The sequence below is a fragment of the Dipodomys spectabilis genome, unplaced genomic scaffold (genome assembly GCF_019054845.1).
Source record: "Dipodomys spectabilis isolate Male_0828 unplaced genomic scaffold, ASM1905484v1 ptg000003l, whole genome shotgun sequence".
Lineage (NCBI taxonomy): Eukaryota > Metazoa > Chordata > Mammalia > Rodentia > Heteromyidae > Dipodomys > Dipodomys spectabilis.
Window position 1 is genome coordinate 13,703,176 of NW_024870680.1, and position 26,644 is coordinate 13,729,819.

At 49.9% G+C, this 26,644-nt stretch overlaps 1 protein-coding gene across 2 annotated transcripts in view; it reads left to right on the forward strand.

The window, feature by feature from the left end:
* Gdpd5 (glycerophosphodiester phosphodiesterase domain containing 5) overlaps positions 1-26,644 on the forward strand; it is an 84,881-nt gene that overhangs the window by 30,169 nt on the left and 28,068 nt on the right. Inside the window, exons 1-2 of one of the 2 annotated variants that reach the window (XM_042690101.1) lie at positions 2,405-2,482; positions 13,698-13,874. In XM_042690101.1, coding sequence (XP_042546035.1) covers positions 13,758-13,874 — 117 coding nt within the window. In that variant the 5' untranslated portion in view covers positions 2,405-2,482; positions 13,698-13,757. Of the gene's footprint in view, positions 1-2,404; positions 2,483-13,697; positions 13,875-26,644 lie in introns of those variants that run through there. The other variant, XM_042690100.1, reaches the window with a different exon arrangement.

The window sequence follows — 26,644 nt, forward strand, 5'->3', positions numbered from 1 at the left end:
ACCTGAGTGTGTACAACAGGTTTGAGTGTCTGGTGAAATCGAAGCAGGTGCTGCTACATCCCATCAGCTTCCCTCCCTGCATCAGCCTCTGCCTTCATCCTTGGGGTTTCAACATGCAGAGCCACTTCCTGTTTGGGCCCTGCACTTCCTTCAAGGGACTCGCTGGCTTCTGCACTGGCCTCATGCTGAGAAGCCAAGATAGGGGTGGAGCTAGGCCTGGGCCGTGTCACTCTCTACCTGGACTCCAGCTGTGTGGTCATGACAGAGCCTGGGTCTGGGCTAGAGGTAGGAGGTAGGGTGTGGATGATGGATGTTAGACTGTTCTGCTTCAACCTGTTTGACTCTGGAGAGGCCAGAGCAGGTATGGGGTGATCTCTGCATCCTGCTCTCCTCTATCTGCTTTTGAAGGTAGCTGCTGGCCCAGTGGTGGCAGCTCTATCCTCCTAGATAGACCGGAGGCATTTTCTCTTCATAGGACAATAAGGTGTGGTACGAAGAGTGCCAGACCTGGGATTTGTCAATTTGGATATATGACACTAGCTTTCTGGAGACCATGTCAGTTCCTTGCCAGTCTCCTTTTGGGACCTCCATACCCACTCTGAACCTGGAGGAGGGCTTGCTGGCTATGAATTGTATTGAAGGGTTTGCAGTAGGTTATCTGGGGTTGAATTTTAACTTTGACACCTTGCTGGGTAGATCCATCTCCTTAATTCTCTTGTCAAAGTTAAAGAAAAGCCAGGCGCTGGTAGCTCACACCTGTAATTCTAGCTATTCAGGAGACTGAGATCTGAAGATCTTTGTTCAGAGCCAGCCTGAGCAGGAAAAGTCTCCAATTAGCGAAAGGAAGAAAGAAAGAAAGAAAGGAAGAAAGAAAGAAAGAAAGGAAGGAAGAAAGAAAGAAAGAGAAAAGAGAGAAGGAAAGAAAAGAGAGAAAGAGAGAAAGAGAGAGAGGGAGGGAAGGAGGGAGGGAAGGAGAGGGGAGGGAGGAAGAAAGGAAAGAAGGAAGGAAGGAAGGAGGGAAGGAAGGAAGGAAGGAAAAGCTGAAAGTGGAGCTGTGGATCATTTAAATGGTAGATCGCTAGCCTTAAGTTCAAGCCCCAGAACTCTCTCTCTCTCTCTCTCTCTCTCCCTCTCTCCCTCTCTCCCTCTCTCTCTCTCTCTCTCTCTCTCTCACACACACACACACACACACACACACACACACACACACAATTGAAGGGAAAAAAAAACCAGAATGATCATTAAGTGTTTTACACATTAGCTAACTAAATGCCTGTATCAACCCTATGGGGAAGATTCAGGTTCTGTTACCGTTTTATACAAAAGAAGTTGATGTATAGAGAGGTTAAGTAACTCAAGGCCACCCTGTAAAAAGCCAAAATTCTAACTTGGATGGTTTGGCGCAACCTCATATCATAATGATGTCCTTGCTACTCAAATCATGGTGCATGTCCCTGCAGCTCCGACATCACTGAGAATTTATCAGCTTGTGGGATCTGCAGCCCCAACCTGGACCTACTGAGTCATACTGCAGTGTAACAGGATCCCCAGATCTGCTTATATCCTTCTGCCACTTAGCCCTGAGGATCACTATGGGAGATAAAGGAAAGAAGTGTTTTGTAAATTGTAAAGCACTGTGCCTTCCGGGTACTATGAGATGGCTTGGCCAGGGTGCGGTGCAGTCTGCAGAGCCTAGCATTGCCTACCTACTTGTAGGTTGGGTTTGCTGTGTACTTCTTGTTTGTGTCTGGCTCCAGGGCCTGACTTGGGACAGGGCTGGCACCAGACCTGAGGTGCTGCTTCCTGGGGTCCCTGCCCTGCCTTTGCCTCTGCCAGCCCAGTATCCCTGGGTAAGCAGGGTGGCAGCACTGGTGTAAGCCTACAGCGCTAACCTGAAGCCACTTCCCCATCCTCCTCCCCCATGACCTGTCTTGCATTTCTTCTTCGAGATCCTGGGCTGGGGGCTGCCTTGCTGGTTGCAGGAGCTGGGATGGGGGAGGTGATGATGAGTCAGAACTCAGGCGCATAATTGCAGTGCCCCAGATCCCCAGATCCGCCTCCGGCCCACCAGCCCTCCCCTCTTCTCCCCTGGCGGCTGCCTAAGAACAGCTGGTCTGGCAGCTCCACAGAGAATCAGGTCCCTGACATCAAGGAAGACCTCTGCCCAGCGTTTGGGGCTGGGGTTGTGTTCCTGGGACTGGCCCCAGACAGGGGAGTGAGTGTTTATAGCGTAGATGGCATGGGCTTAGGCCCGGAGCTGACTTGTGGGCAGTATGTGGGGAATTGGGATTGGGCCGTGGTGGCTGGGGGGTGGTCTCACTAAGGGCCAGGTGTGGAACGTAGTGGGGAGGGTGGAAAGATGAAAGAGCTCACGGGATTTGTCTCCTTGTCCCCTCAGTTCTTCCAAAGAAGTGACATAATCACCTCTCTGGACAGGACAGGTCCAGGAGCCCAGCTCACAGTCACTGGCACCTTCTTCCAGGTAAAGAAAAAAGAAAGGAAGGAGGCAAGGAGAAAGGAGGTAGAGACAGGCTGTGGAGAACAGCTCTGGATTCTAAAACAATGTATGCTTCTCTCTCCCATGGGGAAGCACTCTACACTTTGTAGGGAAAGGCAGAAAGAGCAGAAATTGCCATTCCATTTTATAGATAAGAAAAACTGCTTTTCTATCCTGTTTGTCTCATGCTTTGTACAGTGTACATGCTCCAGGTACTTGTCTAAGGGAAGCATACTTAGTCCTCATAAAATCTGTAAGGCTGGTGTCATTATGTTCCTCTAATAAGTAAGGAACCTTCCAGGCCCTGGTGACTCATGCCTGTCATCCTAGCTACTCAGGAGGCTGAGATCTGAGGATCATGGTTCAAAGCCAATCAAGGAGGAAAAATCCGTGAGACTCATCTTCAAATAATCACCAAAAAACCCTCAGAAGTAGAGACGTGGCTCAAATGGTAGAACACTAGCCTTGAGCAATAAAGTTCAAGGACAGCCCCCAGGCTCTGAGTTCAAGCCCCAGTACTAACACACACAAAAGGGAAACTGAGGCACAGAGGTATTAAGAAGTTTGTGCAGTTAAGTATGTGGTAGGGTAGCTTTCAAATCCCAGAAGTATATCTACTCCCAAATCCTATGATTCACAGCCTTTTGGGAGCCCAGTGTGAACCAAGTTTCCTTGACCTCCAGTGTGGGGGGTTTAATGGGTTCCCAACTCCAGGGAAGATTTGTATTGGAAGAGAGAATCCTAGAGAAAGCAATGCTTCAGCCAAAGAAATGAATGGCAAATAGCAGAACTGGAAAACTTGCCTGGTAAAATTGACATGATCCTTTAAGCCATGGCCAACTCCTGGACTTGCTTCCTCAGTAGTCAGTCAAGGCTGATTTTCTCCAGTTGCCAAAGGAAACTTGAACATTTGAAGGAGTTAAAGAGTTTAGGCCCCAGGTTCTGAGACATGTCTGGAAGCACGAAGAGAAATTGCTGCTCTTTGCAGAATGCTGGAAAAAAGAGAGATGTTAATGACAGGGATGAAGCTAAGAACCTGCTCAACCTTAGGTCATCTTCACTACCTTAAGTGCAGAAATGGCAAACACATGGCAGATATTTAAGAAAAATTTGTGGGAGAAAACTGAGATGATTTTTTTTAGTAACTTAAATTTTTTCTATAAATTAGGAAAAGGGTAATGTTTTCAAAGGTAAAATACAGAGCAAGCGCAGGAGTAGCTCTGCAGTCTTATACGTTTATTGCTTGTTTCTAGCTATGAAGCCCAATTTGGCCTGGAACATTTTTTCCTCCTACTTCCTCCTCTGGATGGCTAGAATTTACAGGCATGTACCACCATGCCCAGCCAGTTGTGTGATCTAAAAGAAGCATATTGTTTCCTTCTTTCCTTCCTTTGCACATTTTACCAGTTTTTCAGATTGGCAAATGCATGAATACCTTATCGGAGCCAGGCCCAGAACTGGGGATACAGGTCCTCTATACAGTGAATCCTATAGACCAAAGGTTGCTAGGGTATCTTATGTCTCTACCACTGAATACAGGAATGCAGATGCTACGGGCTTCAGAAAAACCTGGCCAAAATTGGGTAACTATGGGAGGATCACAGCTCAAAGCCAGCCTGGACAGAAAAGACTGGAGGTATGACTCAGGTGGTAGAATGTCAGCTGTGAGCTAGGAAACTGAGCTAGAGCATGAGGTTCTGTGTGAGCTAGAGCATGTTCAAGTCCTAGTACTGGCATGCCCAGCCACCTCCCCCCCAAATAAGAACAGGGAAGGAAGAAGAGGAAAGAGGGGGAGGGAGGGAAGGAAGGAGGGAAAGAGGAGAGGAAAGGAGAGAAGAGAGAGGAGCCTGGCCAAATAGATGAGAAGTCTCAGCCTGGAGAGGCGCTTACCCTGGTGGCAAGGCAGCCTTGGAAACAGGTGATTATGGAGTACTGAGACCTGTGATAAGTCTCAAGAGTCGTGCCAGCTACTGTGAGAGCAAAGCTGGGCAGTGGGCTTCTGTGAAGGAACCAGACCCAGCAGGTCCATTTGTTAAGGTAGAAGGAGGAAGGCAGGCCTCTCTCAGTAGAAGGCACGGAAGTGGGAAAGTGAGATGGTGTGGTATCCTTGGAGGCTGGAGTAGAAGGAAGGGTAGGGGAAGTGAGGCTGGGGAGGTGTCAGAAGGAAACTTTAGATGGCTGGACTTGCTTCTCTTCCCACCTCTGGATTGACTTGGGAAGCTGGTTTGTATAACAGCTCTGCTAGTTTACGTAAGTAAATAAAATAAGTCACCGCTCCCCATTCCTTTAAGGTGGCAAAAACTGGGCAGGAGACAAGTTTGTCTGGTACAAGTCTCTGCCAGGCTCAGGTACAAGTCTCTGCCAGGCTCAAATTCCTCCTCCTCCTGACCCCATGTGTGTGGGTCCTAGAGAGGGGTCCATCAGGAAAAGCAGCCTGATCCCTGCGGCTGAATCACTGGGCTCCTGGGTGAGGCCTTGGGCATCAACCTAAGGGTGAAAGGATAGGGAGTCTCCTTGCCAGACATCCAGCTGGCTCAAGCGGCCCAGCCAGAGGCCTTAGGTGTGTTTGCCAGCTCTGCTTGTCCCAGAGAGAACCTGGTAGTGCCACTGGGAGAGGGTTGGCCTTCCTACAGTCCTTCAGAGAGGTAGGGATGCCATGGGGGTATCAAGCCTCTGCTCGTGTGGACAGCTGGGTGCCAGAACCTCTGCATGGGAAGAGAGTCTGGAGAGAGGAAATAAACTATTTTGAGACAGCTAGAGTCTCATAATTAGATCCTTGGAACTCACAACCCTCATGTCTCAGCTGAGATTACATATGTGTACCACCCCATGATTCTAAAACTCTGACTTGGGGTATGCACTGCCTGAGATTTGTTTTCTGTTTGTTGTTTTTTATTTTGGTTGGTTGTAGGGCTTGACCTCTGGGCCTAGGTGAAGTCCCTGAGCTCTTCAGCTCAAGGCAAGTACTCTACCACTTGAGCCACAGTGCCACTTCACTGAGATTTGGAGTTCCAGAATGCTCAACTCTGCTCTCAGAGCAAGGTCATTTGTGGTGGTTGCTCGGCCTAAGCTTGTTGCCCTGACCTGGGAAGAAAGGTCTCTCTGTTCTCGGGTCCCCATAGAGGACCCAAGGCTCCTGGGTAGGCACCTGAGCCTGGCTTCTATCTAATTCATGGCTCTAGATGTCTCCCAAACACACATGTCTGTTCCCCAAGGTTCCTGCTTGAGGAATAGGCTCTGCAGATACCTGGTTCTCAGCCTAGTGCTCAGCAAACCTTTGGCCTCCCTCAGCCTCAGCTTCCCTGTCTGTGAAATAGGGATCTTCATAATGACCTGGATGATACATGTGGAAGTTCTTTGTAGACCATAGAACACTATGTATGGAGTTGAGCTTGCAGCCACTGATGTACAATGAGGTTGTCTCCTTGAAAGGAAAAAAAAAAGCCACTCTGATTCTCCATGCATCTCTCACTCAAAGCATTTCTGGGCACTAGAGCCACAGGACAGGACAGGTGGTGCCCTACAGATGTGGTTGGAGGAGGAGGAGGAGGCTACCCTGTTTCTGCTGGAAGAAGTCAGAGAGCTTTCTAGAGGGTGGAGGGACTGTAGAACCCACTATGGGTGGGGACAGGCCCATAGGAAGGCCTAATCTGCCTCCCCTCCAGCCTTTGAGAGAGAGAGAACACAATCTGCCTCTTGGGACAGAAGAGTAGGGTAAATAGAAGTCCCTGACATTGCTATGTGAGATTCTTAATGACCCTAATTATGGTGTGATTAATTCTTCGAGGGCTCTGGCTGTCAGCTCTCCACCACCCATGAGCTTTTCCCTAAACAATGAGCTGGCGTGATGGGGGTAGGACCCATCTGGCCTTTTCATTTCTGAGGCCTCTCCAACTCCCAGCAGTGGGTAGAAACCCATTGCACCTGCCTGAGAGACAGACATCTTCCTGCCCTAGGCCTCATCTTTCTCTGCACATTTCATTAGAACCTAGGGCTTTGTCTGAGGCCCAGAGAGGTGGAACTATTCACTCAAAGTCACGCAGTAAGTTGGTGACAACTTGGAGCGGCTATCCTAGCCACTTAATGAAGGTATTAGAATGTACAGAATACTGCAGAAGGCCAGAGTGCTGTGGTGTGGGGACTGGGATTGGTGGGCTCCACCTTTCCTTGGGTGGGTTTTTCATGAGCCTTAGGAGTGGGAAGACCCACAGTCAGCCCTATTCACCTCCTCTAGCCCCACCCTGGGACAGGGCTTTGTGTTAGAGGTTTCCATTGGGTTGTTTGTTTTGGGAAGATGGTCTAGTTGGTAAGCTCTTTGAGGGAGTGCCCTGCTGGGGGTCCCTGGAGGAATGAGGTGACTTCTGCTACTCAAAAGCTCTACCCAAATAGGATCTGCTAACCAGAGCCTGGAGAAGCCCTGGTTGCCCCTCCTGGCTTCCCCTCCCAGGCTGGCTTTGTGCTCTCTGCTCCCTAGAATGCTTATCTTTCTGCATTCTGTCTTGCCTTATTTCTGAATTCTGGATAGCTCCATCTATCCAGGTAGCCTCTATGCAGAGGCCAGTTCTGGGACCCAGAGGAGACACTGACCCTTCTGTCAGGAGGCTTTCTGGAAAGGGTGTCCTAGACTGAAGTGAGAGGCTGCCAGGCCTTGAGGATGGGCACAGGGGCTCCCAGCCCCTAGGTGAGACTGGGAGCTGGGCATACAGTGAGGAAGGACCACAGAGAACCCTAGCCCCATTCTGCATCTGTGCTTGCTAAGGACCATGGTAAGCCCAGTGGTTCAGTGTCTTTCACTTGTGAGGTTTACTTGAAGTGAACCACACTGATTCTCCATGAATCTCACTCCAAGAGCTGCTGGACACCTTTCAAATGGAGGCCTTTCAAACGCCACTGTGTGAGCTTCAGGGTCATAGGGCAGGACAGGTAGTGCCCTGTAGGTGCAGTTGGAGGAGGAAGCTATCCTTCCTGATGGGAGAAGGTGGCAGCACTTTCTAGGGAGGACAGCCAGGAGGTATGTGTGGGTGGGACTCCAGAGCCTATTACTGTTTGTGAGTGATCCAGGCCCCGGTCCCTATTCCTTGACTATTGCCAAAGATGGCAGGGGCCCTTGGGCAGTGGTAGAGCTCTGGGCAGCCTGGTAGGGGTGGAACTAGGCTTCAGGCCTTCCGGCAGCCTTCTTCCAAGTGTTGAACTGGGTCCCAGGAGGGTGAGTCACTGTCAGGATTCCAGTGATTTAGCCCTGAGAATGGAGGGGCCCCCTCCTGCCTGAGGAGGGGCTGTGGGACTATCCTCCTTGAACAGCATGTCTCTGCTTTGCTCCGGGGATGAAGAAGGAGAGGTGGCTAGAGTTTTGGAAGTTGAGTGCTGGAAAAATTCTTGTAGATCATTTGAGGTATTCTGGCCCCTCTGCTTCTCCATGCTGATAGGAAAGCTGGGGGTCACAGTAGAGCTTTGAAAGTCACCCTGACTGGTGGTATAGCACAGCCTCAGACCATCAGCCTTGGACTAAGCTGGTGTTGAGGCCCCAGTAAGGGTCGTCAAGGCTGAGGAAGAGGGAGAGGAGCATTTCTCCCATTTTTCTTCCCTTCTCCCAGGCCCTGGCAGGCTGTAGAGAAGGCCAGACCTGGCTGCCTCAGCCCTAGAACCCCCTGGGGGGATTGTCCTCCAACACTGGTTGCCCTCCCTGCTTGGACACCCCTGGTGCCAACCAAAACACTGAGCTCTTCCGTGGGAGGTGCTGGTTGCTGGATGCTATGGCTGGCAGAGTCAGCACCCTGGGTTCAAATCCTCTGTCCTCCATGATTAGCTAGCTATCTGGCCTACAACTAAAGTACAGAGCCCCCTCCCCATAGCCTACACACCATTCTTTGCATCTGTATCACTGTGGTGTATTTGTTACAGTGATATAGGGATATTGCTATGTTATTACTAACTGAAATTGACAGTTTGTGTTAAGTTGCACATTCTTTTTATTTTTTATTTTTTAATTTGGTATTACTGAGGTTTGAACTCAGGGCTTTTGTTTGCTACACAGGTGCTTTACCACTTTGCACCATATGCCCAGCCCTTTTTGTTTTCGTTATTTTTGAGATAGTGTCTTATATTTATGCCTGGATTGATCTGGATTATGATCTTCCTGTTTATGCTTGCATAATAGGCAAACACCACTGCAACCAGCCATTGGTTCAAATGAGCTTTCACTAATATTTTGCCCAGGTTAGCCTAGAACAGCAATCCTTTTGATCTCCATCTCCTGATTAGCTGGGTCTACAGGCATGAGCCACCACACCCGGCCTGTGTTGCACATTTATAGAGCTTGACTAGTATGTAATGAAAGCATGTGGCATTACTGGGACGTACAGACTAGGTAACTGCCCCATTCCTGCCCCCAGCTTGTGCTCTGCCTCATTCTCTCTCCCACTCCCTGAGCCCCTACAGCCACTGATCTTTTTGCTGCCTCCACAATGTTGCCTTTTCTAGAATGTCATATAGATAGAATCACACAGTATGTGGCCTTTTCAGATTGGCTTCTGTCACTATTAGCAATATTCTTCCAAGTTTCCTGTGAGTTTTTGTGGCTTGCTGGCTCAATTCTTCTTATTATAGAACAACATTCACTGTGTGGCTGCACATTCACTCAACCCCTTAGCTTTAATGTGTGGAGTAAGGCTGCGGGCCTCCATTGCATAGGGCATTGTCAGGCATTCTACAGTGCAGCACTCAGTGTGGCAACCAGCAAGCCCTACGGCCCGGGGTACCAGTGACCATCATGACAACTCATGGTAATAGCACGCATATATTGGCTTCAGCACTTCTGGGAATACAGCAATAGAGTTTGTAGAAACCACTAAGCACCAGGAACACAGTGGTTGTCTTGGGCTAGACAAGGATTTTACTTGCAAATGAGAAAAAGAGCTCACGTTAGTTTTGAGCACAACAGATTTTTGGAAGGAAACGGAGCCATTCCCAGAGACCTCCAGCTTGGGCGGGACTGAAAAGGACCCAGGTATAAACAAGGACCCCAGGCCATTGTCATGTCCTTACAACACTTCCACACCAAGCAGACAATCTCTAGTTAATTTCCAGAGCTGGCATTTTTTTTTTTGAAGTTCATTTTATTGAGATTAAAAAGCCACACCCTATACAATCTTCCTATTTGAAGTTTCCAATTCAACAATTTTTAGAATATTCAGTCATATATCCATCATCACTATATAATTCCAGGACATTTCATCACTCCAAAGAGAAACTCCATACTCATATGATCAGTCATCCCCATTCCTCCCTGGTCCTCCCAGCTCTGGCGTCCTTCATCTACTTCTTGTCTATGCCTATTCTAGACATTTCTTAGGAATGGAGTCATGTAATACACAGCCCTTTATAATTGAATTCCTTTATTTAGCGTAATGTTTTCAAGATTTATTGATGTCATAGCACGCAGCAGTGTTTTATTCCTTTTTATTGCGGTCTTGGGTACTTTTGTGGACTACCGCCATCCAGCCCCCCTGGTTTTTTTTTTTTTTTATGTAATAAATTAAGGTTCAAAGACAGCTAGCTAGTGCTCTGTCACAAAACAACTCAGTTGGGGAATTCAAGGCAGAATCCTAGGCCCTCTCACCTGGCTAGGAACTTTCCACTCTCAGGAAAGAGAGAAGGCAGCATGGCCTGGGGGGCCGGGAGGGCCTGGTAGCTGGCAGCCTCGGCAGGAAAGAGGAGCAGGGACGCAGGTCAGGTGCATTCCAGGAGAGCAGGATGGCAGAGGCCCCCAGCTTCGTGCCTGTGCTTCACAGCAGGTACTTGTTCCACCTCAGGCATGGACCCAGGGAAGGTCTTGGCCCTGTGCAAACAGGAGACCGTGGGAATGCAGGGCAGAGGCTAAGCACTCAGACAGAAAACTGGACTTGGGGCTGGATAGCAGCTTTCTCTTGTCCCGGGGCTCTCTGCAGGGGATTTCTCAGGAACTTGGCTGCTTCAGCAACCCTGGGAGGTAGCTTGGGAGAAATCAATTGGTGCAAGTAATACCATTAGCCTGGCTAGAAAGGGAGGGGTGGTGACAGGCTGGGGGTGAGTGGAAGAAGCTGCTCTCTGAGGCTTATCTGAGTGTCAAGTGCCCAGTACCCGAGCCACATATCTGTTAGCAAGAATTCCTGGGTCCTCCTCTGAAGCCCACTCCAGGAAGCCTCCAGTACCTTCTCTTTCTGTTGCCCTGTGCTGGCCTCAGGGGACATGAGGATAACCACGGTGTAGGTGTGTGTGTGGGGGGGCGCTGTCAGCAGTGCACACACTGAGTAGAACAAAGTGAAGCTGACAGCATTCTCTCTCTCTCTCTGTCACTCACACACACACACATACATGCACACATGCACATATACCCATACACATGCATATAGTCTCTTCTCTTCCAGTCCTTACTTCACAAGCTGCACTGGGGACAGCATCCCCACTCCCTGCCTGGCCTATGGGCATACAGTGTTCCTTCTCCAGGGACCTCCAGGAACTCTTCACCTGTTGGGGCCTGTGGGAGCCTGATGGAGCAATCCGGGACATCTTGAAGGTCCAACTCCTGCTTGGCAACCTGGGATGCCTCTAAGAGAGTTGACATGCCATGGGGTGATGCTAGGCAGGTATGACCAGAAGAAACTGGCTGTGAATACCTTCTACCTGGAGTCATGCACCACCTCAGCACTGTTGTGAGGAAGATGAGGGATCAGGCCCCAACTCCACATCCCAGTCTATACACATCCAGAACTCAAAGCTCTATGTTTTGAACCTGTCCTGCGTCCTGAGACAGTGGGAACAGGACAGACACAATGGTCTCCCTGTACCCGCTGAACACCACTCCAAGTGCTTTCCAGTCATTCTTGCTTTCATTCTTGCTCTTCTCTGGGAAGGAAGTGGTACCATTACTTTTCAGTTGGGATAAGAACCACATGGCATAGTACCACGGCCGACAAAAAAAAAAATCACATGGCATAAAATGCAAATATTTCCAGTGTGCAGATTCATGTTTGGTATGTTCATCTTGTAGTATATGCACACAGTTTTCACCTAATTCCTAGTTACCACTATTGAATTCCACATTTCCATCATCCTAACAGCCCCTGCCCCGCATACCCACTGACAGTCACATTCCCATTTACCTCAGTCTATCCCTTAACAGTCCTGGCAATTCCTGATTACCATTGACAACCATTAAACCACTCTGTCTCCATGTGTTTGCCTGTTTTAGAGATTACCTAATGGAATTTGCTTCTTTCCCTTAGCATAATGTTTTCAAGGTTCATGTGTTCTGTAGCATATGTTAATATTTCATTTCTTTTATAGTTGAGTAATATTCCATGGGATGATAGCCCTCAGCTGATGGATATTTTGGATTGCTATGAATCACTGCTATGAATGCATTGTAGGGTGGAGTGGATACATTTTCACTTCTCCTGGGGTAGAGTTGCTGGGTCATATGATAACCTTTACATTTGACATTTTAAGGAAGTGCCAAACTAGTTCCCAAAGTGGTGGTACTGTTTTCCATTCCTAATACATTGTCATCACTAGTCCTATTTTATGAGAAACCTGAGACACAGAAAGACTTAGCTACTTACCAAAGGTCACACAGCACAGCCAGAATTCACACCCAGGAAATCTGACTCCAGGGACCTCCCTCTAACCAAGGGCTTGGCGAACTGAAAAGCATGGTCTCACCAAATTTGACCTGGTGCCTATTTTTGTCCAGCTTGAAAGCTAAGAAGGTTTTTATATTTTTAAACATTTGGGGAACAAAATCAAAACAAGAGTATCTTATGACATATGGAAATTATATGCGAGTCAAATTTCAATGTCCATAAATAAAGCTTTATTGGACATAGCCACACGCATTTATGGATTGTCTATGGCTGTTATGACTATAGCTGAGAGTTGGGTGTTTGCCACAGAGACCCGCAGAGCCCAAGTGCTTCCTGTTTGGCACTTAGGAAGCTCCTGCCCACCCCACACCCTGCTCCTTTCTCTCTCTCTCTCAGCCTCAGTTTGTTTTAAGACTCACTACCTGCCACTTTAGGTAGGTGTGACAGCGATATGGAACAGGGGTGTAAAATATTCACATGATGCTTGCTGTGTTTAAGTGCTCGGTCCATGCCACCTTTTAGGATAAAGTATTTAGCATCTTTTTATTGTTATTATAAAGGTGATGTACAGAGGGGTTACAGTAATATAAGTCAGGTAAAGAGTACATTTCTTTTTAGACAGTGTCACCCCTTCCCTTTCCCTCTTTCAGTTTTGGATAAAGCATTTTTAAATGTTTGTTTTGGCCTAGCTACTTAGGAGGCTGAGATCTGAAAATTGAGGTTTGAAACCAGCCTAGGAAGAAAAGTCTTGAGACTTTTATCTCCAATTAACCAGAAAAATGTCTCAGGTGGAGGTAGTGGTTCAAGTAGTAGAGCACTAGCCTTGAATATAAAAAGCCAAGTGAAATCATGAGACCCTGAGTTCAAGCTCCAGTACCAGCACACATGCACATGCACACACACATTCACATGCACATGTACATGCACACACACAATGTTTATTTTGAAAGTCTACTATTGCTAGGCTCTGTTCCAGTTATGAAGAGTACAACAAAGAATAAAACAGACAAAATCCTTGTCTTCAGAAAACTTAGAATGGTGTATGTAGACAAAATAAGCTTGAATTATATTTAAGAACATGACTGAGAAAATCAAACTGAGAATGTGGGAAGGCACTTGGGGAAAGTGGAAAGGAGTCCCAGTTGTACATATGATCATCTGAGAAATCTCATTGTTGTATCCCTATAATCCAAGCACCTGGGAGGCTGAGTCAGGAACACTGTGAGTTCAAAGCCAGGCTGAGCTATGTAGTGAGACTCTGTCTCAACACAGAGAGAGGCTAATTGAAAAAAAGGACATTTGAGCCAAGACTGAAGAGAGTGAGCCATGCAGGTTTCTAAGGGAAGAGCATTTCAGGCAGAGAAAATAGCATGCAGGGCAATGTCTATGAGATCAGTGTGACTGGAGGAGTAAGACAAAGGAGGATGAAGTCATGGGTGAGTAGCAGGGGATAGGTCTTCACTCTGGTAACAGGACCTGCTTAGAGGCTTTGAGCAGAAGGTAATCCACATTGTCCTAGGCTCCAATAACTTTTGGAGTGGTGGGCCTGACTCCTCACAGCCCTGTGTTTCTCTCTGCAGGACCAGCCAGGGGCCTCCATGGGCGCTTGAGGGCCTGGTGCCAGGGCCACGGGCACGAGCATGGTGAGACACCAGCCGCTGCAGTACTATGAGCCCCAGCTGTGCCTCTCCTGCCTCACAGGCATCTACGGCTGCCGCTGGAAGCGCTACCAGCGTTCCCATGATGACACCACACCGGTGAGCTATCCCTGGATGGACCCCATGAGCCACAGCCAGTGGCCCAGGGAGATTGGGTGGCTCTGGACAGATAATAGCCCTTCTGGGTTCCAGTTTATCCCTCTATAAAATGGGTCCATGGTAACTCCTGGGTTGCTCTGGGCCAAGTGGGCAAGGAAGGAGCTCATTCTGCCAAGGATGTGGGGAGTTGTTAGAAGAGATGCTGACAGAGGCCTGGGCAGGAAGGATGACCGGAAGAAAGAAGTGCTCAGCTTCCTGGCAGAGCTGGAAGGTTAATGGGCAGTCAAGTGCCAGCAGGAGGGTGAGGAGGTAGGCCCCGGCCATCTTGGAGCCTGGGAGCTGGCAGGGTCAAGGCCTGGCACCAGGGGCCCAGTCACCTGAGCCACCAGCCTGCCAGAGCTGGCAATAGGCACTAAGCTGGATAAAGAAGGCCTCCTCAGTGCTGGGCTCCCCAACTATTCCCGATCCACACTCTCTTCCCCTGGGCGCTATCAGCCAGTGGATCTAGTTTCTTTTCTGAAGGAATACAATTCTCCAGTGGTGTTTATCTAAAAGCTTTGCTGCCTGGAGAACAACTTCCCTCCTCCCTCCTGCTTGTCTGAACAAAGAAGCCAGACTCCAGTTCAGCCAGCCCCAAACAGGCTGGAGTGGTCAAGGGGAGGTCAGAGGCTTGTCCACCTGTCTGTCCAGAGCACTACACTGGGTCACAAGTCTAGACTCATAACCCAGATGGTGAGAAGTAGTGAACTCCAGAGTGGATACTGTCCTGATTCCAACATGGAGGAAGACATATAGTCAAACTGAGGCATGAGAGAGGAAGAGGCCTGACCAGGGACACAGAGAAACCCCTGGCAGTGCTGACACAGGGGACTGCAGTCTTATACCCTGGCTCCAGCCTGGACTGGTCTCCCAAGACACCTTATGAGCACCATGTACGTGTTGTGGCTTTTCCCTCTGAGATGGGCTGATGTGCAGTGGCACCTCTTCCTCTGGTACTCAGTTTCCCATGAACTGCCTTATCTGGGCACTTGAGGAGAAAACACAGCCCTCTCATGAGCTGGCATGAGACAGGCACAGTGCTAGGAGTGAAATGCTCAAGCCCTGTCTTCTTTATCACTGACATGGGAGAAGGCTGGGTTGAAGACCAGCATTCTGTGGCCTTTGACTTAGCTCCACACCCTGTTCTGACCTGAGCTTTAGACCCCATCTTATGCTTGCTGGGAGCTGGTGCTATGCTGACTCTCTGGTCCTGTCCTCAGTAGGACATGGGAAAACAGAAGCCTGAGAAGGTACTGCCTAGATCAAGGTCACACAGCTGGGATGGGCTGAGCTGGATCTGGCCCCAAGGGGTTCAGTAACTGGGGGTGGGGGGCCTCAGGGGTAGGAAGACAGCAGGAACAGGAGGAAGGTAATAGAAGGACAGAGCTCACCAGCAGAAAGCCTCTTGGCCATCAGGACAGACACTGGAGGAAGATGAATCTCCCAGAATGCCCCACAGCCTTCCATGGTCCCAGGCCTGCCTTTCCTATGCCATGGAGTCAGGAAAAGCAGAGCAGCACAGGGTTCTCGGTGGAAGAATTGAATGGGCAAAGCCATGGCTAGGAGCTGGGGTGGTGCACCCTATGGGATTCCAGGGTTTGGGGCACCAGCTATGGGCCCAGTGTTGAAGGAACATCAGGAGACCACAAGCCAGGCTGGCTTGGAGAGGAGGAAGGTGGCAGCCTTCTGTGGAAGGGGCTGAGCTCACCTCAAGTGACCCGAGACTAGCAGCTGAGAAGGAGCCTCCCCAGCTCCCCTCTCGGCAGTCGCTCAGCTCATCCTGCCCCTCCCCTACTTACACAAACATCTTTTCTCTCCTCTTCCCTCTTCTCTCCTGTCCCCTATGCAAGAGCTGGGCCAAGACAGTGAGGGGCTGTGGCTAGGCTCTCTGGCCAGGCACAGTGACAGGAACATTCGATCTGGTGTCTCAGAGACAGGCCTGGCGCACAGCAGGGGGTTCCATAAATTTTTCTGGACTGGCAGTGGCCACGCTGAACTCTGGGGCTGCTGGTAGGGAGAGAACTGCCCCAAAACAAGAGGCCCTTGCAAGAGGAGGGACCATCAAGGACCCAGTGCCTCTCCTCATTCCCGCCTTCCCTTCCTCCTGCACCCCCAGACTCAGAAGCTAATCTCTTTTGAGCCTCACCAGTGAAGTGGGGTGACAGACAGGCAGGTAAGTCACCTAGTCCTCCTCCTCCTCCTCCTCAGCAAGTATGAGAATAATGCTGAAAGTGAACATTTGTTGAGTCCCTACTGAGTGCAGGCTACAGTGGTTTGCATGGTTTGCTCAACTAATTGCTACAGTACCCCTGTGGGTCGTGATTAATTGTGGGCACACTTCACAGATGGAGCAATCCAGGCAAGAAAGCTCCACATGGGAAGTCATAGCAGACCTGTAGCAGGAGCCTCGGGAAGATGAGGCTGGGGGAAATCACGTGTGTCTTGAGGATGCCTGTGTCTAAATAAGAACTCGCTGGCGGGGGGAAGGGAGGAGGGAAGCTGAGTGATGGAGAGAGGGAGATAGGACAAGACAAGGAGTGTCCTCAGATGCCAGGCTTGGGTCCCCTAGTGGCTCTCTGGTCCAAATCTAGCGTGAGTACTCAAGATGACTTGGGATGAGGAGGGTGGCCGAAAGCTCAGGAGAATTCCCCCCATCCAGGCTGCTCTGCTTCCTCCCTTCCTGCCTCAGAGCACAGAGTCTACAAACAGGAAACTGGGCAGCGGAGAGGTGGGATGGCCTCTCTTGCCTTGGGTTGGGGGCCTGGAGGAGCCAGGCTGCAGGGGGGGCTGCCTCACTTGACAGCAAAGAAGGGAAGCAAGGCTTTTTATAACTGGGGATAATTAATTGGTTGTTGTCTGTGACTGCCAATTAAGGACTTGGTAGGACAGAAGACTGTTCTGAGGCAGTCCCCACAGGGCTCCCTGAAGTCTGCGTGTCTACAGGGGCAGTTCAGTGTCAAAACCAGCTGCCTTGTAGCAGGAAGGATTTGGGTCAGAGGCTCAGAGGAACTTCCTAGCCAGAGACAATGAAGGAGCAGATTATGGTAGTCAGCTGTTTCGCTTGCCTTTTTGTTGAAGGCTGTTATGATTTCAATTGATCCCCTCCATCTTACAGATGGGGCTCCAAGAAGAGACATTTGTTTATTCAAATCAAAGGGCCAAAGGCACAGCTTTTGCTCTGCCCACACTGCTCGTACCCACAGCCTGCTGTCCCCCTCTTACTCTCCTGCTTCCATATCCAGTGGTCTTGTCTGAGATGCACTGGTTATTTATTCAATTAACAAACACTTCCTGGTATCGTCTCTGAGATCACATGTATATTAGATCTGGTTCTTCCCTCCCAGGCTGGTGGAGGAACAGACATGCACTAACACACCCAGACCACCCTGGGTGATCATTTCCAAGCCCAGGGAAAGCTGAGAGTTAGCCCCATATCCTCTGGGTGAGGAGTGTTAAGAGCAGTCCACCTGTGTATTTCAGTATCTTATATTAGGGAACAGAAAGTAATTGAGCCCTGTGTGTCCAGGAAGGAAAAGTTGTGGTGGGGGGTGAGGGGGGGAGAGGGAGGAGCTGATCCTTGTGGTAGTGCTAGACAGCCAGGGCCTGCCAGGGAGAGCCAGCATCAGACTGATGTGGGTTACATCATGGAGCATGCTCTGAGAATCTTGGAGTGGAGGTAAGGAGGATCAGGCAGCCAGAAGAGAGAGGCCAAGGCCTCAAGGATGGGGATACATAGGGATATAGGCAAGAGAGGAGGAATTCAGAGACATCTACAATGTGTGTAATCACACTTTGGCTAGGTGGAGACTGAGAGAAGGGATGCTCATGATGACTCCATCATCCCATGGTTTTCAGCCTGAATAGATGGAAGCCATCTCCAGAGAGGATGAGACCGTGCTGTGCCAACCATGCTGTGCTCAGAGCAGCACAGGGGAGTGGGGAGGACAAGGTCAACTGTCTTGATCCCAGCTGCCTGTCTTCTGTGATGGGATCTAATGGGAGCCCCTCCTGCCGTGGCAGGGAGATGCCTGCTGGAGGGAAGTCTGTCCCCACCTCCTCTGCCCTGAACGCTTGGCTGCCCAGGCCTTGTCATGCTTCTCCCCATTCCCTGCAGGGTTCTCTGCCTTTGCTCCACTGTCCCTCTGCCTGCAGTGCTCCTTCTATGTCCTGTTTTTCACTCATAGCAAATGTCCACACCCCTAACAATAACAAGCCAGCTCTCCTCTGGTCCCATCTTCCTGCCCCTCAGCAACCTTCCCCTCTCCCCCAGCTGCTGCAGCATCTTGGGCCAGCTTGAGGATTGTGATTTTTTTTTGTGCCTCCCTCTAGAGTTGTCTGTGTTGTTATGGAATAGCTTGTGGCTGCACACTCTGAGCCTGGCTCAAGTTTGGCAAGGTTTACTGAGTGAGTCCCAGGAATGGTGAATAAGGAATCTGGTTAGGGGGTGCCTGACATTTGCTGACTGCATGATTACTCTTGGGTACTGGGGCTCTGAAAGAAGGCAACCATACATGTGTGGGTGGGTACAGCTGCTTTTTTGCTCTAACTTCTAGACCCTTAGCTGTAGTTGGGAGGTGAATGACTCAGCCCATTCGACCTCCAAGGCCATCCAGGATTGGTGGGATTGGACTCTGCAGGAGGACAAAAGGGGACAGGGGACAGTCCCTTACTTATTGTCCTGTCAATAGGTAGGTTTGTGCCCATCAGGACACAGGGCAGGGAAGAGTAGACCTACTGAGGAATTGGTAGTGATAGTGGTGGTAGTGGTGAAGCCTCTTTGAGAAAGGCTTTGGGGTGTGACTGGATTCAGCTATATGCAGTTAGGCACTGCTAAATAAGAAGCTCCAGCCTGAACTGTCTTGTGTTGACCCGAGACTGACTAGGACTTTGAACAAGGCCCAGACTCTCTGGGCCTCAGCTTGCTGGTTCAGTGGAGGCAGAGAGCCTCTTGTGTACAAGAAACTTGTGAAGGATGGTGTTCCCTTCCTGAATGCGATGGGAAATGGGACTCAGGGGCAGTGGGGGTAAGGAGGAACCTCTGGGCTTCATTTTCTCTCTTCTGAGATGGGCATCAGCAGTTTTTTGCAGCATTTCACAGATGGTCTTCTGACCTCCAGAAAGGAAGGGGAGACCTTCAGAGCTAGGTCTTTGGCAGAGAAGGGGGCAGAGGATTTGTGGCTGCAGTGAAGCCATGCTGTCCTCGAGAGTCCTGTGGCCCACCCAGCTCTTCTCAGAAGGGCACTGATAGCACCTGGTATGCCCATGTGAGAAAAAGCTATCTGGGAATTCTTGAACATCCATTTGGGGATGTGCATGTCTGTTGGAGGCTCTGCAGCCCCCTACCCTAGGGTTAGGGCAGGGCCTGAAGAGCCTGAAATAGTCCTTCCTTCCTCAGAGACCCCCCAGCTATGTCATGTCCAAGAGGTGGGCAGAGAGACCAGGAACCGCAGACTGAGTCTGATCCCACCCTCCTACCTAATGAGTGGCTCTGAGTGCATCCCAAGGGCAGACAGAGGCCTAATTGCCCAGTAGTCTGTAGCCCTGAGAAATAAATCCAGCCTCTTAGGCTGCCAGGAGCTGGCTGGGATAGAGATTCTAATAATCCCTTTCCCGCCTCTGCCCTAATGCTGCCATCTCTCTCAATCCTGCCTGGACTGCCTTCTCCCCCAAATCTCTCAGGTCAGAGCCAGGGTAATCCTGCCAGGGCCTGCCCATCTCTCCCTCCCAGGAGCTCCTGCACCCTTCCTTGCCCACATTTCCTAGGCCTGTCCCGTGCATCAAATGTCCCCTTTGGAACTTAGTGAGTGGGGAACAGGCTGATGTATAGAGGATCAGGTGTTGAGAGGGGGTTGGCAAGTAGGCAGACTTCCTTCATTTTCTCCCTCCCAGATCAAGGATATAGCTGGGCTCTGAAACCCTAAAGCAGAGTTGGGACCACAGGGAAGGCATTGGAGGCTGCTCAGCTGAGCAAGAATCCATGCTGGGCAGAGGCAGCACACAGAGGAAGGGCTACCTAGGGCTGGACAACCACTAGAAGCAAAGCTGCAGACATCTGAGGTCTTGATGGGTGGTCAACTGAGGAAGCCATTATTGTGAGTGTCATCATGGTGTGGGGACAGCAGAAGCATCCGTGTGACCAAAGAAAAATTAGATCCTGACTCTTACCTCACACTAAAATAAATTCCAGATGGATTAAAACGTATTTTGTTCTGCTTTTATACATTTTTTTTCTACTTAGAAAGCACATGTTTGTTGAGAAAAATCGAAACAGCTTGGAATGATATCCAGTGAAAGAAACTTGAATCTCTGTGCCTTAGAGACAGGGTTTTCAAACCCTCTTTGGATGCCAGTGACAGCAGCAGGATACAGGGTTAAAGGTAAACTATGAGCCCAAGAACTCCCAGTGAAAAAAAGTATGACCAAGTGTCTTATCTAGGCCACCATAACACAACACCAAAGGCAAAACCAATGAAGGAAAAAATGACTAGCCCTGACATAAGAATGAATTCTCCAGGCTGGGAAGGTGGCTCAGTGGTAGAGCGCTTGCCTTGCGTGCATGAGGCCCTGGGTTTGATTCCTCAGCACCATATAAGCAGAAAAAAAAAAAAAAGCTGGAAGTGGCGCTGTGGCTCAAGTGGTAGAGCACTAGCCTTGAGCTGAAGAGCTGAGGGACAGTGCCCAGGCCCAGAGTTCAGGCCCCACGACCAAACCAAAAAAAAAAAAAAGAATGAATTCTCCTCCCCACTTTGGTGGTACTGTTTGACTCTGAGTTCCAAGCTTGCCAGGAAAGTGTTCTGTCACTTCAGCCTGCAGCACTTCTTTGCTCTGGTCTTTTTTTTTTTTTGGTCTGTTATGGGTCCTGAACTGTGGGCCTGCTCTTCAGCTCAAGGCTAGTGCTCTGCCACTTGAGCCACAGCACCCCTTCTGGCTTTTTCTGCTTTTATGATGCTGAGGAATCGAACCCAAAGCCTCATGCATGTGAAGCAGACACTCTACCACCGAGCCACTTTCCCAGCCCTTGCTCTGGTCATTTTTAAGATAGGATCCTGCTTTTCACTCAGACCATGATCCTTCTATGTATGCTTCCTGCCAAAATTGGGATGACAGGTGCCTAATACTAGGCACAGTTTTTCCTATTGAAACAGGTTCTCTTAAAGTTTTATGCTCAGGCTGGCTTGGCACTGTGACCCTCCATCCCCGCTTACTCCATAGCTGGGATGAATAGCATGTGCTACCATGTCTCACTATTGGTTGAGATGGGGTTCTCAAGAACTTTTTGCTTGAAACATTGACCTCCTGATTTCTGCTAATGAGTAGCTGGGATTATAGGACTAAGCCCCTGAGAGCAGCTGAAAATTTAAATCTTTATATGAAAAGCATGATCAACAAAATCAAGTTAAATGATTAAGAAAAATACTAGCTATATAAAGGTTATTACTTTATGTAGAGAGAGTTTTTGTAAGACCATAATAAACTAGTTCCTCAAGCAAAATCTGTCCTTCTCTGTGGCTTTGTATCTTTAGCCCTCTCCCTGCCTGGATGAAGGCTCCCCAGCCTTATAAACCCAGCAAGCACTCTGCTTCCAGCTGTATTTTAGGTATATCTCCTCTTCCAGGAAGTCCTGCATACCATCCCTGCTCCCACATCAGGTGGTGTTGAAAGACTCTGGCCTCCATACTTCTAAGCATCCTTTGTTTGCCCCACTCCACTCATCCCCAGAAATGGACTTACATCTTTACTGTACAGTCACTGTTGTGAGTTGCTCAGGATGATCTGCAAGTAGCCAGGCCCAGCAGAGGAGGCCCGAAAAGCACAGGGCACATGTGTGTGGAAGGACTGACGAGAACAGGAGCCAGGAGTGGCAGGGCAATGCTGGAATCTGACTTAGTGTGGGGTAAGAGGTAGGGATCCACTTGCATCTATCCCCGAGTGGGGATTCCAAGTGACCATCTGCGGAGCTCTTCATTGTTCTGCACTGGTTGACTGATAGACTATTCAGTGAATGTCCATGTTTTCCAGGCATTCGCCTCCTTTAGAGCTCAGTTTCTGCATTGATTTTTAGAGAAGACCAGATGATGAAATCCTCTGAAATCTTGTCTTACTCTGAAATTCCAGGGTCCCCCACTAGTACCACCTGTGATTTGCAGGGTGAACCCGTACAAGACCCTAACCCACCGATCCTGTTTCCTCTGTGACCAGACAAGGATAATTACATGTCCTTGTTGCTTTGAGACAGTTGGGAGCCTTAAAGTCACCCAGACCTGAGTGTGAATTCTGGCTGCATTCATTATGTTTGCCTTTTGTGCTGTTGGGTCAGTCTCTTCCCCTGTCTGGGCCTCAGGCTTCTCAGATTCTATCACTTGTTTTGCCTAACTATGGGGAGGAAGAGATAGAGTACCACACCTCATTGTGCTATGAAGAACTCACACAGGGCTCTGTCTTCTGCAGCTCAGGCTGCAGCCTGTGAGGGGGATTGAGAAGCTGAGTGCCAAGATCCTTTTCCCAGCCCCACCCCCACCCCCAGTTTCAGCTTCTGGGGCCACAGCCTGCAGAGCCAGGCCTGGCCTCTTGTGTCTGGTGGCCCCTGGCACCCACCCTGGACTGGGGGGCAGGTGATCAGGCTTGCTGTCCTCAGCAATCAGAGAAGGACTTGGTACAGAGCAGGGGGAGGGAGAAGACTTGATCACTGTCTTCACATAATTAAAGGGCTGTCAGACGCAAATGATAATTATAGGACCAATGGTGGATCTGGCGACTTACAGCTTAACATCTGTAATCGCGTTGGGGCCTGGCAGCCCTCCTGTGAGGTGGTGATGATGTCATCCCTATGAACAGTGGAGGAAGCTAAGGTTTGAAGCGCTGAGTGCCTGGCCCACAGCCATACAGTCAGTGGGTAGAAGGGCCTGAATTAAAGCTTAGCTCTGTATTACGGCCCCCCCTCCCTGGCCCTTTGACCCCCGTATTGCTTGCCTTTTTGGCTAGCTTTGTTATGTGCAGTATTTGAAAAAGCAGCTGTGGGGAAGATTTCAGCTCTTTTGGGAGCAGAAGGAAGGAAACGGCTTTCTGCCTGGCCAGTGCCACACACTGTGCCTGTGAGTGATCTCTCCAGTGCTCTGTGCAGCATGCCAAACCACTGCTCCCATTTCAAGAGCTGGAAGATGGGGCTCAGAGAGGATGGTGTCTTCCTGGAGGTCATTCAGCAGTTCCACCTGGGATTCAAACCCTCCTTCCCCTGTCAGGCTTGGGGTCTTGAGTTCTGAATAAAGAGGACCAGGCCACCCTTCAAGAGGTCCTTTCTGGATATCCTGAAGCCAGAGGGGGCTGGGCTCCTGGCTTTCCCCAGGTCTGCAGAGGGAGGCAGCGTCTGGCCTGGGGGACAGGCAGGAGACAGGAGCTAAGTGGAACAGCTCTCATTCTAGTGTCTGTGATTCTGTCTCTGATGTTGTTAGGCAACTCCTGCCAGGCCCTGAGCAGACCACAGAGTTCAGACTCCAAGTTCTCTTGGGGGAGCTGGAGCACATGCTCCACACCCTGCAGGTCGCCATCAGTGGCTGGCAGCCGTGAGTATCCAGAGGCTAAAGAGGAGCCAGGTGGTGAGTGGCGGCCAGAAGTAGCAGGACTGTCTCACCCCAGCGTGGTGCCCACACTTCCTGTCGGGTTGGGGTTTGGACTGTAGTCTTGCTCTGGGACTGTCTGAGCCCAGCTGCTAATAAGCCCTTTGTGTATGCATGTTCTTCTTGAGTGCAGAGGGCTCTGGAGGGGGAGGGACAAGGCAGAGGCATGGAGGGCGAGGAGAGGATGTGGCTGTCAGCAGGAAACGGGAGATGGAACAGCAGCACTCAGTGAAATTGGTCCTCTGTGGGTCAGATTAGGATGAAAGACTAGGGCAAGAATGGCAGTAGCTGAAGCAGAGGTTGCACAGCTGAACGCCCACAGACTCTGGGGCTGGGGCCTCTGGGATCCTCCATCATAAGTGCCAGCCCTCAGCCTCTATCCTTTGGGAGCAAGGAAGTAGCATCCTATCTAGCCACAGCCAGGATCCTCTCCAAACCAGCCTTATGCAGCCTGCTGCTGCTGGCTGAGCTCAAGAACTGCCAGGCACATGAAAGAAGGGGCTGCTTCCTCAGCCCAGCTCTGTGCAGCCTCTGCCCTGCTCCTTGGTGGCTGCCGGGGCTATGAAGGAAGGAGGTTTGCATGAACTAGAATTGCATGGGATAGGCTCTGAGTGTGAGCCTGAGGATAAGTCTGGGGCTTCAATGATGATCTTGGTCCTGAAGTGTCCCTGTGCCACACAGACTCACACCTATCCCTTCCTCATACCATATCTCGGTGCTACCTTGTGCCACAGCATCATTTGGGCCCAGGGGATCCGTGGATAACCTCAGAGCATCCCTTCCCTGAAGATCATAGCCCAGTGAACTCTCCCTTATTAAGTACCTGCTGTGTGCCACTGGAAGTGTATCTGCTCATTTGATTAATCTCTCCAAGGTAGGAACCCAAGGCTGAGAAGGTAAATAAGTTTCCTGAGTGGCAGTCAGCCATTAGAAACCTTGCCCTTTCTGTCTCTATGGCTGAGGGTGTGGTTGAGAGCCAAGTTTCTGGATACCAAGAATCAGTGCAGGTTGCTCAGGGGTGAGAGGTCTTTGGAGGCTGGAGAGATACAGAGGCTTCTTGGAGGAACAAGAGATTAGGACTGGGGCAGTTCCCCAAATGACAAATAGGTGGATTCAAGATGGGCCTGGGCTGGCTGTACAAGGTCCCAGAGAACAAAGACAAGTTTGAGGGGAGCAATTCAGAGCCATCTCTGCTCAGGATTCCTGGCTTCCCCACTCCTCTGCTTGATGACTCTCTGATGTCCACTTCCCCTACATTTTGCTTTTGTGAAATAAGCAAGCTGGGCACTGGTGTCTTATACCTGTAATCCTAGCTACTCAGGAAGCTGAGCTCTGAGTATGGTAGTTTGAAGCCAGCACAGTTAGGAAAATCCCTGAGACTTTTTTTTTTTTTTTGTCAGTTGTGGGGCTTGAACTCTGGGCCTGGGTACTGTTCCTGAGCTCTTCAGCACAAGGCAAGCACTCTACCACTAGCACCACTTCCGGTTTTCTGATGGTTAATTGGAGATAAGAGTCTCATGGACTTTCCTGTCCAGGCTGGCTTTGAACCGTGATCCCCAGATCTCAGCCTCCTGAGTAGTTGGATTACATGCATGAGCCACTGGTGCCTGGTTCCCTGACACTCTTATCTCCAATTAACCACCAAATAGCTGGAAGTAGAGCTGTGGCTCAAATGGTAGAGCACCAGCCTTGAGTGAAAAAGCTAAGGGTCAGTGCCCAGACTCTGAGTTCAAGCCCTAGTACTAGGACAAAATAAATAAAATAAGCAAACAGCATCTTTTCTGTCACTTGACTGCTGATTACCAGATAATAGTCGTCACATATCTGAACATTTGTGGTGACCGTGATGTATCTTAGTGTGCTACAGAGCCCACTAAGTGTATAATGTCCTTTAAAACACCGGGAATGCTGGTAGATACCCCTACATAATGACTCCCTGGTGTTGTGCAGAGTGACAGACACAGGGAAGGCTGCAGAACCATTGTCTCTGGTATGGCAGTAGTGACTCTGATGCACATCTGGATGTAGGGCCAGACTGGCTTGTTAATAGGCAGAGCAGGCACAGGGGTGGTTGTTTTTGTTCTTCGTCTGTAATGTACCCTGCCAAAGGCCATTAGTACTATTTCAAAAATCATCTTTCTAAGTGGAGCTGCCCCGCAGGCCACTTCCTCCAGCTCTCTGACTTCCCCTCCCCCTCCTCCCTTCCAGCCCCTGCCATTCATCTTTTCCTTCCATTGTTCTTGGCTTGAACCCACTGCTTCCCTCCCTTCCCTAATTCATAACCATCAGCAGCCTGCCAGGCCCTAGTGGCCTCTAACGGACTTGAATCTCAAGGTTCCTCAGCCCCAGGCTTACCCCAGTTTTGAAGTGGTGATTCCTAGCTCCTTGTTGTTTAGGCTCTGTCCCTTCCCTGCCATTCCTGGGTTCCTCATGCACCCACTAGCTCCAACCTGTCCATTTGGCCAGTTCCCAGGGTGCAGTTCTTCATTTTTACCCTGTCCTATGCCTCGTTGTAAGGATCTGGCCAAGTGAGGACAGTGGACTATGGAATGTAGGATCCCTGATTGCCATAGATACCGACACCTGTGACACTACAGCCACAGGTCTTTCTGGTTACCTGTCAGCATTATCTTAGGTCTTAATTACATCTTGCCCCAGTATGCCTTTGAGCACCTGTAGCAACTGCTCTTCCCTCTTGGCCTCCAGGCTACTTGCCTGGGACAGGCTCCACCTGCCCCCACCGGCTAAGCACTCCTCTGTGAGGGGGGATGCCCAGTGAAACCTCTCCTGGGTGGCCATTCTCAATCCCACAGTAAGAGAAAGGTGCTTCTTCACCTACCAGTCCCTTATCAAATCTTTCTTGAGTTCCTCTGCCTCCTGGGACTATAAAGCCATCCAGCTCTTAATGTATAGCAAGGAGACGCACACCCAGAGACAGTTGTACACCCACAGGCCCTGTGCTAGAATTGAGGGGGTGCACAGGTGGTAGGAGCTCTGGGAAGACAGAGCTTAATGACACAGGAGGAGGTGCCCCTGCAGCGAGGAGGGTCTGCCAGTAGTGGGTTTGATGACCTGTTGGAACCTGCTGGAAATTCAGTGCATTGAGGACGAGATTGA